Source organism: Mercenaria mercenaria, chromosome 10, assembly GCF_021730395.1.
Source record: "Mercenaria mercenaria strain notata chromosome 10, MADL_Memer_1, whole genome shotgun sequence".
NCBI classification, from domain to species: Eukaryota; Metazoa; Mollusca; class Bivalvia; order Venerida; family Veneridae; genus Mercenaria; species Mercenaria mercenaria.
The window spans coordinates 70391490-70404845 of NC_069370.1; the positions used below are offsets into that span (position 1 = coordinate 70391490).

The 13356-nt window shown below is 36.8% G+C and overlaps 1 protein-coding gene across 1 annotated transcript in view; it reads right to left on the reverse strand.

The window, feature by feature from the left end:
• The window catches only part of LOC123561329 (COP9 signalosome complex subunit 5-like), a 36628-nt gene that overhangs the window by 14661 nt on the left and 8611 nt on the right, over positions 1-13356 (reverse strand). Inside the window, exons 2-5 of the mRNA XM_045353626.2 lie at positions 7129-7363; positions 6005-6133; positions 4996-5147; positions 2404-2515 (exon numbers count right to left, since the gene is read on the reverse strand). Of these exons, the coding sequence (XP_045209561.1) occupies positions 2404-2515; positions 4996-5147; positions 6005-6133; positions 7129-7363 (628 nt within the window). The remainder of the gene's footprint in view (positions 1-2403; positions 2516-4995; positions 5148-6004; positions 6134-7128; positions 7364-13356) is intronic.

A 13356-nucleotide genomic window follows, 5' to 3' on the forward strand; every position in this document is an offset into this window, starting at 1 on the left:
GGCAAATTGTGTTTGTTTTATACAAATAAATTGATATTTTTGACAGTGGTCTCGATTTTTCCCTACGACTAGTAATGAAAAAGTTAAAATAAAAGCTATTTAAAGTAACAACAAAGGGAAGTAATTCTAAAGAACAGAACTGTGCATGACACTTCGTCTCATGATGGTGTTGTGATTGTGCCAAGTTACAACAAAATCCCTCCATGCATGAAGAAGAAATGCTACGGACAAAGTCATTCTTGTATCTGACCTTTGGCCTCTAAGTGTGACCTTGACCTTAGACCTAGTGACCTGGATCTTGCGCATGACACTCCGTCTCGTGATGGTGAACATTTGTGCCAAGTTATATCAAAATCCCTCCATACATGAAGAAGAAATGCTCCAGACAAGGTTTTCATTCTTGAATCCTTTGACCTCTAAGTGTGACCTTGACCTTAGACCAAGGGACCTGGTTCTTGCGCATGACACTCCGCCTCGTGGTGGTAAACATTTGTGCCAAGATATATCAAAATCCCTCCATGCATAAAGAAGATATGCTCTGGACAAATTTTTTTAAAGAAAATATGATAAAGGGGAATAACTCAAAAAATAGGCAAGGAAGAGTTATTGTTCTTGCACACTGCACTTCCTCCCAATGTGTTCTATCAGTGTATGAAGTTTGAAGAAAATCCCTCCAGTACTTTTGGGGTTATGCTTTGGACAAAATGTTTTAAGAAAATATGATAAAGGGGAATAACTCAAAAAATAGACATGGTAGAGTTATTGTTCTTGCACGCTGCACTTCTTCCCAATGTGTTCTATCAGTGTATGAAGTTTGAAGAAAATCCCTCCAGTACTTTTGGGGTTATGCTTTGGACAAAATGTTTTAAGAAAATATGATAAAGGGGAATAACTCAAAAAATAGGCAAGGAAGAGTTATTGTTCTTGCACAATGCACTTCCTCCCAATGTGTTCTATCAGTGTATGAAGTTTGAAGAAAATCCTTCCAGTACTTTTGGAGTTATGCTCCGGACAAATTTTTTTAAGAAAATATGATAAAGGGAATAACTCAAAAAATAGGCAAGGCAGAGTTATTGTTCTTGCACACTGCACTTCCTCCCAATGTGTTCTATCAGTGTATGAAGTTTGAAGAAAATCCCTCCAGTACTTTTGGGGTTATGCTTTGGACAAAATGTTTTAAGAAAATATGATAAAGGGGAATAACTCAAAAAATAGGCAAGGTTTTCTTTTTTCTTTTTTGTTGGGTTTAACGTCGCACCGACACAATTTTAGGTCATATGGCGACTTTCCAGCTTTAATGGTGGAGGAAGACCCCAGGTGCCCCTCCGTGCATAATTTCATCACGAGCGGGCACCTGGGTAGAACCACCGACCTTCCGTAAAAAATAGGCAAGGTAGAGTTATTGTTCTTGCACAATGCACTTCCTCCCAATGTGTTCTATCAGTGTATGAAGTTTGAAGAAAATCCCTCCAGTACTTTTGGGGTTATGCTTTGGACAAAATGTTTTAAGAAAATATGATAAAGGGGAATAACTCAAAAAATAGGCAAGGTAGAGTTATTGTTCTCACACAATGCACTTCCTCCCAATGTGTTCTATCAGTGTATGAAGTTTGAAGAAAATCCCTCCAGTACTTTTGGGGTTATGCTTTGGACAAAATGTTTTAAGAAAATATGATAAAGGGGAATAACTCAAAAAATAGGCAAGGTAGAGTTATTGTTCTTGCACAATGCACTTCCTCCCAATGTGTTCTATCAGTGCATGAAGTTTGAAGAAAATCCCTCCAGTACTTTTGGGGTTATGCTTTGGACAAAATGTTTTAAGAAAATATGATAAGGGGAATAACTCAAAAAATAGGCAAGGTAGAATTATTGTTCTTGCACAATGCACTTCCTCCCAATGTGTTCTATCAGTGTATGAAGTTTGAAGAAAATCCCTCCAGTACTTTTGGGGTTATGCTTTGGACAAAATGTTTTAAGAAAATATGATAAAGGGAATAACTCAAAAAATAGGCAAGGCAGAGTTATTGTTCTTGCACACTGCACTTCCTCCCAATGTGTTCTATCAGTGTATGAAGTTTGAAGAAAATCCCTCCTTTACTTTTGGAGTTATGCTCCGGACAAAGATAGTTGCGGACACACGGATGGACGGACGCACGGACGGAGAGCATTTCTAATATCCCCTTCGCCTTTGGCGGGGGGATAATAAGAAAGCCAGAGGCATAGGACAAGTAACTTCCGCTATATTGTCTTCTGTCAATGGAAACATTTGCCTTGCCCGGGGATCAAACTTGTGACCTTTTAAATCAAAGGCTTTCACTTCAGCTTCTGAGCTATAATTCTCTTTTCCCAATTTATATGCAGGTAAAATAATTAACAGAACAAATGAATGTATTTCTCACATACCGTGATAAGACTTGAAGAACTGAGCGTATTCACCCAGTATTTGTTCCACAGAGATTCTAACAACTTCCTGTCTAATGCTGATTTGAAATATGACATCTCAAGTGAGTAGTAGCTGAAATAGAAATATTATTGCTCTGTCTAATGATAGCATACTGGACTATTTGAATCCCTTCTATTTAATATTTGCTTCCATAAAGAAGCTTAAACAAAATTTTTTATGTTAAACAAGAGCTGTCAATAATGGTGACAAATGCCCCCGCAGCGCCTTGACCTTTGACCTGGTGACCTTGACCTTTGACATGGTGAACCCAAAGTCAATAGGAGTCGTGTACTTAATAAGTACTATTAGCATATGAAGTTTGAAGGTCCTGGGTGCAGTGGTTCGCGAGAAAAGTGCCTTCATGCAAAAAGTTAACATTGGCCCCTATGACCTTGACCTTTGACGTGGTGACCCTAAAGTTAGTAGGGGTCGTGTACTCAATAAGTACTATCAGCATGTGAAGTTTGAAGGTCCTGGGTGAAGTGGTTCGGGAGTAAAATGCCTTCATGCAAAAAGTTAATGTTGGCCCCTGTGACCTTGACCCTTGACCCCAGTCAGTAGGGGTCGTGTACTCAATGAGTACTATCAGCATGTGAAGTTTGAAGGTCCCGGGTGCAGTGGTTTGCGAGTAAAGTGCCTTCATGCAAAAAGTTAACGTTGTGACTAACGAACAAACGAAAGGACGGACGGTTGAAAACTAATATGCCTCCATTCGGGTGCATAAAAAGTGGATAATTTCGCTAAAATGTAATCCAATATTTGAAACTTGCCATGTGAGGTCAGACAGACATGTGGAGAATATCACAAGAGCGTCAAGATGACCCTGAATCACTCACCTGAGTAATATGAGCCACATGTTTAAAATGGCAAACTGATTTTGAAATATTAGAAAGTAGGTCAGTAGGCCACTGAAAGTCAGTTTTAAGATTGGTGTGCAAAACTGTACATGCCATCCTAATTTCAAGGCTGTGTCTTAAACAAGAAAGTAGATCAGTATGTCAAGGTAACAGTCAGGTGACCCCTAATCGCTTGGGGTCATCAGGTAATCATAATTAATCAGTCTAGGAAATATGACCTGATAATTTTTTAAGTATTTATTCCTATATAACTCATATAACAAGTGACCCATAGGGTGGGGCCTCTTTTCACCCCAGGGGCATAATTTGAACAATCTTGTTAGAGATCCACTAGGCAATGCTACATACCAAATATCAAAGGCCTAGGTCTTGAACTTTCAGACAAGAAGATTTTTTTTTCCCTATACAAGTCTATGTTAAATCTGGGACCCCCAGTGCAGGGCTTCTTTTCATCCTAAGGGCATAATTAGAACATTTTTGGTAGAGGACCACAAGGCAATGCAACATACCAAAAATCAAAAGCCTAGGCCTTGCAGTTTCAGGCAAGAAGAATTTTAAAGTTTTTTCCTATGTAAGTCTATGCAAAACTTGAGACACCCCGGGGCAGGGCCTCCTTTCACCCCAGGGTTATAATTTGAACAATTTTGGTAGAGAACCACAAGGCAATACTACATACCAAATGGCTTAGGTCTTGTGGTTTTAGACAAGAAGATTTTTAAAGTTTTTTTTTATATAAGTTTATGTAAATCTTATGACCCCCAGGACAAGCCTCTTTTCACCCCAGGGGAACAATATGAACAATCTTCATAGAGGACCATTGGATGATGACACAAGCCAAATATCAAGGCTTTATGCCTTGCAGTTTTTAACAAGAACATTTTTAAAGTTTTTCCTTACGGTTGCCATGACAACCAGAGTTCTGCATGGAATTCAATTCTTTGAAAATTTTTGAAAGGGGGCCATCCAAGGATCATTCCTGTGAAGTTTGGTGTAATTCTGCCCAGTGGTTTTCAAGAAGAAGACTTTTTTTAGAAAATGTTGATGGGTGGGCCACGGACGACGAACATTGAGCGGTCACAAAAGCTCACCATGAGCCTATGGCTCAGGTGAGCTAAAAATATTTGGTCATGTACAGTAGTTCCTGAGAAACATGCTTACATGCAAAACACTGTATGGAATTACAGGTGGAGCGACTAAGATTGGCCAGACTGAGATATGAACATTGGAACATATTTCCAAGACTCTACCGTCTTAACTTAAAGTAATGTTCTCAGGGTTGCCACTAAGTTGAGAAAATGAAATTCCCTGACTAAAGACTGCCATAGACACTGAACATTTTAAATATCAACCCAGAATTTCATTTCTAAAATTTCATTTTTCACTGACCATTATCAAGATTTCCCTTACAATTCACTGACTTGAAAAATAATCATTTTCCCCTGACTTTTCAATGTAAGTGGCAACCCTGGTTCTCACTATCTCAATTTCTATCCAATACAATGTGGTTACACTGTGACTTTTGCACAGTAAGGCCACATCCTTTGCTTTGGCATCAGCTACAAGCTGTACTGACCACAGTTGTATTTCTTTTTTAGTTCCCAAAAATCAACACAAAGGAAATCAGGAGTAAGTGGCCTGTACCATTATAATGCAAAATTGAGAACATTACTTAAATAAGGACTGAAAGGAACTTACTTTTTACAGTGAACACCAAAGTCTTCTATTTTACTGAGTGGAATAGACTGGTACTCTGACTGTGCCTCGTCTGGAGCCTTATAACCTTTCGGGTATGTACGGAAAGCTCCGATATTCACTTTACCCGCTGATATTGTTCTCACTGGATCTATCTGCAAGATTCATTGAAAAAGACCTTTAAAATTATAATTTAAATAACTTGAGATATTTTAAAAGCAAAAAACAATCACAAAAACAATCACATTTACTATATGAAAATCTTCTTTTGTCTTCAAGTGAAGAATTTTAGATATCAAATATTTAAGTCTCCATACAGTGACTTTCTCTCATTCATCAGAGGTTCTACAACCTACCAGGAAGCAACAGCATGGTGTGCACTTCATTAAGAAATACATCAGGTAATTCAGGTAGTTCTGCCGATTTGATAGCAATGGCAGGAAGTAATGGCGTAATGTCATTTATCCAAATAACATAGAATAAAGCCTGGACTCTGTCTATGGACACAAAAATTGTTTTATGAATTAATGGTAACCCATTATATGTCTAAGGATATAATATGACATAAAACTGTTTGACATGTTAAGTAATTCCAAATAATGTCATAAAATCAGCTTGAAATGTGCTGATCTCTTTAATCACAGGCTTGTATGTTAAAAACAAACACAGAGACACATACCGGTATGTTTTTTACCATATTATAGATCAAGTGTTTATTTATAATTGTGAGAAGTTAAAATCTCATTAAAATCTACATTGCAAAAAATTTTGTTTGCAAAAATGTCATTGTATTTTTCCCACAACCTCATATTTTTCCAAATCAATCTGGCAAAAAATCAAGCACATGTACCTATCATTTTAATTTGCCAAATTTTCTAAGTACTGGTATATTTTTAAGTTTTAAAAAATTAGGGTTTAATAAGTCTAAAATGTAAGAAAAAATGAACATGCAGACCTACCTAACGATCTAAAAAAGTACTGAAAATTCAGTAAAAATATACACATAACTTACCACAATGGCTACAAACGGTTCCTGGAACTGCTGGTTCAACATCTGTGTGCTCACGTCTATACCAGACAACCAACAGCCGTACCCTGGATGACTGTGATACCAACCTATAGCATTCTCCAATCTCTTCACCTGTAACAGTCAAGGAGAGAGTTTCAAATAAGCTTTCAGCTTCCTACTTAATCCTGTATGCCTTTTTGATATATGTACATGTTGTAAATGAATTGTGATTAATAAAATATTGTTTAAACCAACAATCATAACAATGTATTGGTCAAGGAATCCATCAAGCATGTACATCGTGTCAAAGTTATATATTGCAAGTTGTTTGCATTAAGCTTTAAACCTTGAAGCTTTACACAAGAAGATTTTTAAAATTTTTCTTACATAAAGGATATGTAAAACAAAGGAACCCTGAGGCAGGGCTAATTTTGACCAAAGGTGCCATGCATAAATTGGTAGAGGGCTGCTAGAAAATGCCACATATCAAATATTTAAGCTCTAAGCCTTACAGTTTTGGATTAGAAGATTCTTAGTTTTCCCTTTTGGTTGTCATGACAATCAGAAATCTGCATGGAATTGAATTCTTGGATTTTCAAGTAAAAATGTTAATGCTCCATACTGGACCACCAACCTACAGTACCGGTATACTAATAGCTCACCTGAACAAAGTTCAGGTGAGCTAAAATCAGGTACGTTACCTGCAGTAATATTTCCCTTAATGTTCCTCTGATACAATAACTGCAATAAAAAATTTAATTTGATTTGCACTGCACTGAAAGGTAAGATCTGAAATGTTGCTCAGGGCCTGTATTCATAAAGCTCCTAAAGGAAAATTTTCCCTAAGGGACTAACTAAGGGAAAAGTTCCAAAGCATTTTCTGGACAATCATCAAGATAGTTGGCATGTCTAACAATATTGTTTTATAGAGTCTGGCATAGTAATGAAGATTATCAATAAATCTTACAAAGTTTACACATTTCTTTTGTGCTATGTTGTTCAGGAAATTTTACGAAGTTAAGGATTTTCCTAAGTTTTCTCTTTAGGAGCTTTATGAATACGGGCCCTGGACTTTTTCACTTGTTAATTTGTGACAATAAAGGAATTAAAATATGGTATGTTGTAACCTGTTTTGCAGCATCTGTATAAGCTGCCATATATTCATACGCCTGTGCTTGAGCATTCACTCTAGTCTCTGTCCCTTCTACTGGTAAGGCAAAGCAGTCCATGACAATCATTGTATTTCCATCAACCTTTCCTAGCAGCAGTCCCATCACTTCTAAGTTACCACCAGATCTTGCATGCATCACCATCTTCAGTAATGCCAGAGCCGACACTTTGATATGTTTGAAGTAATGGGGACTGAAATATTAAGGAAATCTTAATGACATGTTGTTTTAGTAATTAAGGGATATCAAGCCTTGTTACCACCCAATGCGCAAGTGCCCTCGGGGCAGATATTTCTATCCTTTCGTAAACACATCATTATTTTTTCTTGCATATTGTATACATATAAGCTTTTTACTCTGACAGATTATTTTTCTCGCAAAACCGTATTTTACAAATGATAGAAAAAATAAAGCAAACTTGTAGCACTCTTTCTTATAGAAGAGTATGTACACAAAGCACGGGAACTTAACACCGTAAGCAGAAGTGATGCCATGATGTTTAAGTGACACACAATAACAAAGTTACACTTTAGTTTTATCATTTGTAATGGTCTGTTCTTAGCGTGATATAATGTATTTTGAACCGTGAAATATACTATAAGGAATGGAGAGAAACAATCAAGGTACCAGACTTTTTCGTATTTTACATAAACAACATGTAATCAATGCAATGAATGAATCGCTAGTTGTCATTAACAGCACGAGAGTCATCTGGCATGAGGGTTGCCAGATTGGTTTTGCCAGCATGGGTAAAATCACCGGAAATGCCATCCCGGTGTGCAAGATGCAGCAAGAACATAGTATGATTTCTCATATTCTCGTTTTTCAACATAAAATTGTCAAATGACATATTTGTTATTTTTTAAACAGGTATGGGACAAAACTGATTATGATACACTGTAAATTTCAAGTGCTTTGAATATAAATGGATGAAAAAAAAATGGCATTTTACTGAACTTAAAAAAAAAAATCTTTATTTTTTCTGATTGCCATAAATTATTCATTATGCAGCATTGCTGTTAATTGTCATGCTTCTGGATACATTAACTACAGAATATACTTTTTAATGCAACATGGTGATCTATAATGAGCTGTGTAGTAATATACCCCAGCGTCTACCGAGGATCAAACCCTGGACCTCGTGATCTAAAGGCGAACACTCTAACCATATCGCTAAAGGGTCAACCAAACAGCACGGCTGTTGGAAGTGGGCTTATATACCTGCAACCATTACACTTCTCTCCTCTCTAACACTGAAGGACCTGGCATCGACTGAACCGCCTACAGTGCTTTTTCTACGGCCAATTTAGGGCCGATATCTGGCCCCATTCCCCTCGCCTAGGAGTACATATTTTTCTCCTATTTCAAGCAAAATTTCCGCTGAAGAAAGTAAAAAATGCGAGATTTCCAACTGGTGTCGCTGGTTATGCTTCTGGATACATTAACTACAGAATATACTTTTTAATGCAACATGGTGATCTATAATGAGCTGTGTAGTAATATACCCCAGCGTCTACCGAGGATCAAACCCTGGACCTCGTGATCTAAAGGCGAACACTCTAACCATGTCGCTAAAGGGTCAACCAAACAGCACGGCTGTTGGAAGTGGGCTTATATACCTACAACCATTACACTTCTCTCCTCTCTAACACTGAAGGACCTGGCATCGACTGAACCGCATACAGTGCTTTTTCTACGGCCAATTTAGGGCCGATATCTGGCCCCATTCCCCTCGCCTAGGAGTACATATTTTTCTCCTATTTCAAGCAAAATTTCCGCAGAAGAAAGTAAAAAATGCGAGATTTCCAACTGGTGTCGCTGGTTAAACACACCTAAGTTAGTCTTTGTCGTCTAGGCACTTGATACATAACATTGCACAGCGCGATCAAGTGTTTGTGCTGTAACAGTTTTCACGTTTTTAACGTAACATTTCAGCTTTCGATACGCTCAAAGAAAATGTTGTGCTGACAATGACAGTTTGGTGGCATTGTTATTCCATGGTATCCCCAATTATGAGACATTTTTCTAATTAATTTAAAAAAAAAAAAATTATGCTCTCAAATTCTGATCCTGCTCTTTGGTTATAAGGAACATTTTTATTTTCTGTTTTGATGCAAATGTCGTGTTTTCTGTCTGATTTTTATACAGATAGAACAGTCCAACAATTACTTTTAGGAAATATACAGCTTTGAAATCCATTATTGGCTTAATTATATCTTTTAACCATAAATTATAGCCAATCTGAAAAATGACATGAACTAACTTTCGCTTCTGATTCTGTTGAGATGAGGTCGCCAGTGTTTCCATATTTTATCAAATGAGGTAAAGAGCATCTTGTTGAATAATACAACACAGTATGTTTGAATATTACCAACAAATATACATATAATGCCAAGTCTTCAAACCCCACCCCCTTATAATTTATAGAATTTTTATGCCGCATAATCAGTATAACCGTTTTGCTCTGTACTTTTGCCTTAAACATTGTTTTTACTTGGTTTGTTGTTCAGTTTGTGAAAGTTAACATTGACAAAATGCCAATTGCTGGCTACCTTGACTAGTTAAGAAATAAGGTAGGGGTCACTAAAACCAGGTCCCACAGAAAATCTGTTAGGGAGATCAGGGTTGGTTGTGATAAACAGTACCAAATATTTTTGCTGAAAGATTTTCCACATTTTTATATTATCAAATTGAGGAAAGGTACACTGTAGTAATCCATAAATGAGATTAATGAACTGGAGTCGGTTCCCTAGACAGCGAACTTATTTGTCCGGAACCAGTTCTCTAACCAAAGTACCGTGCATAGGCTAGGGAACCGGAATTTTATTCCTATGCATAAAGCTGCCAAAATTAACTTTGTTTTTTGGTAAGTATCAAGCATATTATTATCTTGATTAATTTTACCATGCCCTTTTTACTGTGTCTCCAAAAGTGTACTCGTCGCATACTGTCCGCCAAATTGGAATGATATAAACTAGTACGAATTAATGCATGAAAATACTTTGCCTTTTTTAATGTAATTTGCTTTAAACATGTACTATGTTTAAATTATTTAAATGCAAAATTGTATTGTTTTGTATATGCATCATTAGATGTTTATAATATAAGGATGTACAAAATAATTTAATTGCCATTAAAGCTTCCAGCGGATTCTTTGATCACTTTAAATACTGGTTTGTAACACCTCAGCATTTCGTGATGTGCATCAGTTTTTTTTTTATTGGATTAAAACCGTTTCCAGACGAAAAAGTTCACTGTCTAGGGAACCGATTCCGGTTCTCTAGCCACTGCCTATCAAAAATGTCATTTATAAAGTAAACCATGGGAGAGAAAATACCCTACTGGTGCTCAACCCGGACCTCGACATTCGTAGGCGGACACTCTAAATAACCACGTCGCTAAAGGGTTAACCCAACAGCGAGGCTGTTTGAAGTGGCCTATAAACCTACTATCACTACATTTATTTAACTACAGTACGACCAAGGTGAAAAGTTATTTTTTTTCACGCAACTTCTGCGACAAAAAGCAATTGACTGTGTCCATTTGCGGTGTCCTGAACACGCAAACAGATCGGAGCGAACACTGAGTCCGTTTATCTGCTGCCTATCGATCGGCGGACACGGTGCGTTGCAGTGTGCAACTGCGGTGATTCTCCGTGTTCAGATCGTCTCAGTTAACCCCGTTTTTCATTGTAGAAAAATATTTTTTGCTCTTATATTTCGTTTTAACAATATTGTTTTCTGTTTTCAGGTGAACACTAAGCTTATAAGATGTGTAATTATACACTGTTTTGTTTCCTTTGTTTATGGTTATAGTTTTATGTTAAATTGTTAAAACGTCCACTAACAATTACTACTAACAATACATGTTGGAATTAAAGTTTTACTCACCTCCGCTGCAATTAAACTGCCTAATTCTTTCTTTCGTTTATTTTCACATGTTGCAAAATTATTTGGTAAGTTACTTATGATTAATAATTAAACTGGTTAACAAGTGCTATTTAGATAATTGTCGATGCCTGTTCAATACTGCCTATACGTTCATTATCAATAGAGTATTTAAATTTTAGACAGTTTTCGAATTAAACTTCTTTCTATTAAATGCAGTTTAAAACAGTTTAATTTAACTTCATGACATGAAAGTTGTTCGATATTTAAATCAATTTCTTTTTTACTTGTACATTGTAGTCTCATTGTTTATTTTCATTTTGCAATGAATTATTATCGTGAAGTTTACATAAAATAAGGGATAAATCAGAAGTAATGAAGTATTATTATTGTTTTATATTTCAGGTACACACAAGCTACAAGTACATAAACAAGAGCAGTCAGTGGACAGCACGCTCAACTATTCTCAGTGCTTGATAGCATAATATAAGCAATGAGTAAAACTTTAACATTACAATAAGCATATTCTAAGTCGAAAAGGGGCCATAATTCAGTCAAAATGCTTGGTAGAGTTGCCTCCTCCTTTTTACAGACTGAGGTCATGATGGTAAACAAGTATGCAAAATATGAAAGCAATATCTCAATGGACTTTGAAAATATTTGGGGTGGTATGCAAACTTTAACATTTATTCTAAGTCGAAAAGGGGCCATAATTCAGTCAAAATGCTTGATACAATTGCCTCCTCCTTTTTACAGACTGGGGTCATGATGGTAAACAAGTATGCAAAATATGAAAGCAATATCTCAATGGACTTTTAAAATATTTGGGATGGTACGCAAACTTTAACATTTGTGTGACGCTCACGCTCACGCAGACACCGGGGCGAGTAGGAATAGTCGAGCTAAAAATAGAAAAAGCAGAATTGACGTTTCGGATCAAGATGCGGTAGTGGCTAGTAATACGGCCCCGCACGGTCATAAAGCTAGTCATATGTGAGGCACGTTCACCTAGACAGTCCTGCTTAAACTACACGAGTAGTGATAATCACATATGATTAGAATTTTGGCCGTCATACGGGACTGTTCACTACAGGATGTTTTAAAGCCACTAATAAATATGTATCATTTCCACATGGATTATAATAAATAATGAAAGCGTAAAGTAGTTGTTATCTATACTTACGGGTAGAAACTTTCAGCATGAGTGAAAATTACAGCACAACACCAGAGGAGGGAAGGATCAGAAAACAACAAGAGGACCATGATGGTCCTGAATCGCTCACCTCTTCCCACATGATCCAGTTTTGAGTATGATGTTGTTTTTTCTATTTTGAGCTCATGTGACCCAGTTTTGAACTTGACCTAGATATTATCAAGATATAAATTCTGACCAATTTTCATGAAGATCCATTGAAAAATATGGTCTCTAGAGAGGTCACAAGGTTTTTCTACTATTTGACCTATTGACCTAGTTTTTTAAGGCACATGACCCAGTTTCAAACATGACCTAGATATCATCAAGGTGAACATTCTGACCAATTTTCATGAAGATCCATTCAAGGGTATGGCCTCTAGAGAGGTCACAAGGTTTTTCTATTTCAAGACCTACTGACCTAGTTTTTGATCGCAGTTGACCCAGTTTCAAACTTGACTTAGATATCATCAAGATAAACATTCAGACCAACTTTCATACAGATCCCATGAAAAATATGGCCTCTAGAGAGGTCACAACGTTTTTTCATTATTTGACCTACTGACCTACTTTTTGATGGCACTCGACCCACTTTCGAACTTGACCTAGATATCATCAAGATGAACATTCTGACCAATTTTTATGGAGATCCATTCACAAGTATGGCCTCTAGAGAGGTCACAAGGTATTTCTATTTTTAGACCTACTGACCTAGTTTTTGACTGCACATGACCGTTTCGAACTTGACCTAGATATCATCAAGATGAACATTCAGATCAAATTTCATGAAGATCCATTGAAAAATATGGCCTTTAGAGAGGTCACAAGGTTTTTCTATTATTTGACCTACTGACCTAGTTTTTGAAGGCACGTGACCCACTTTCGAACTTGACTAGGATATCATCAAGATGAACATTCTGACCAATTTTCATGAAGATTTCATGAAATATATACCCTCTAGAGAGGTCACAAGGTTTTTCTATTTTTAGACCTACTGACCTAGTTTTTGACCGCACGTGACCCAGTTTCGAACTTGACCTAGATATCATCAAGATGAACATTCAGACCAACTTTCATACAGATCCCATGAAAAATATGGCCTTTAGA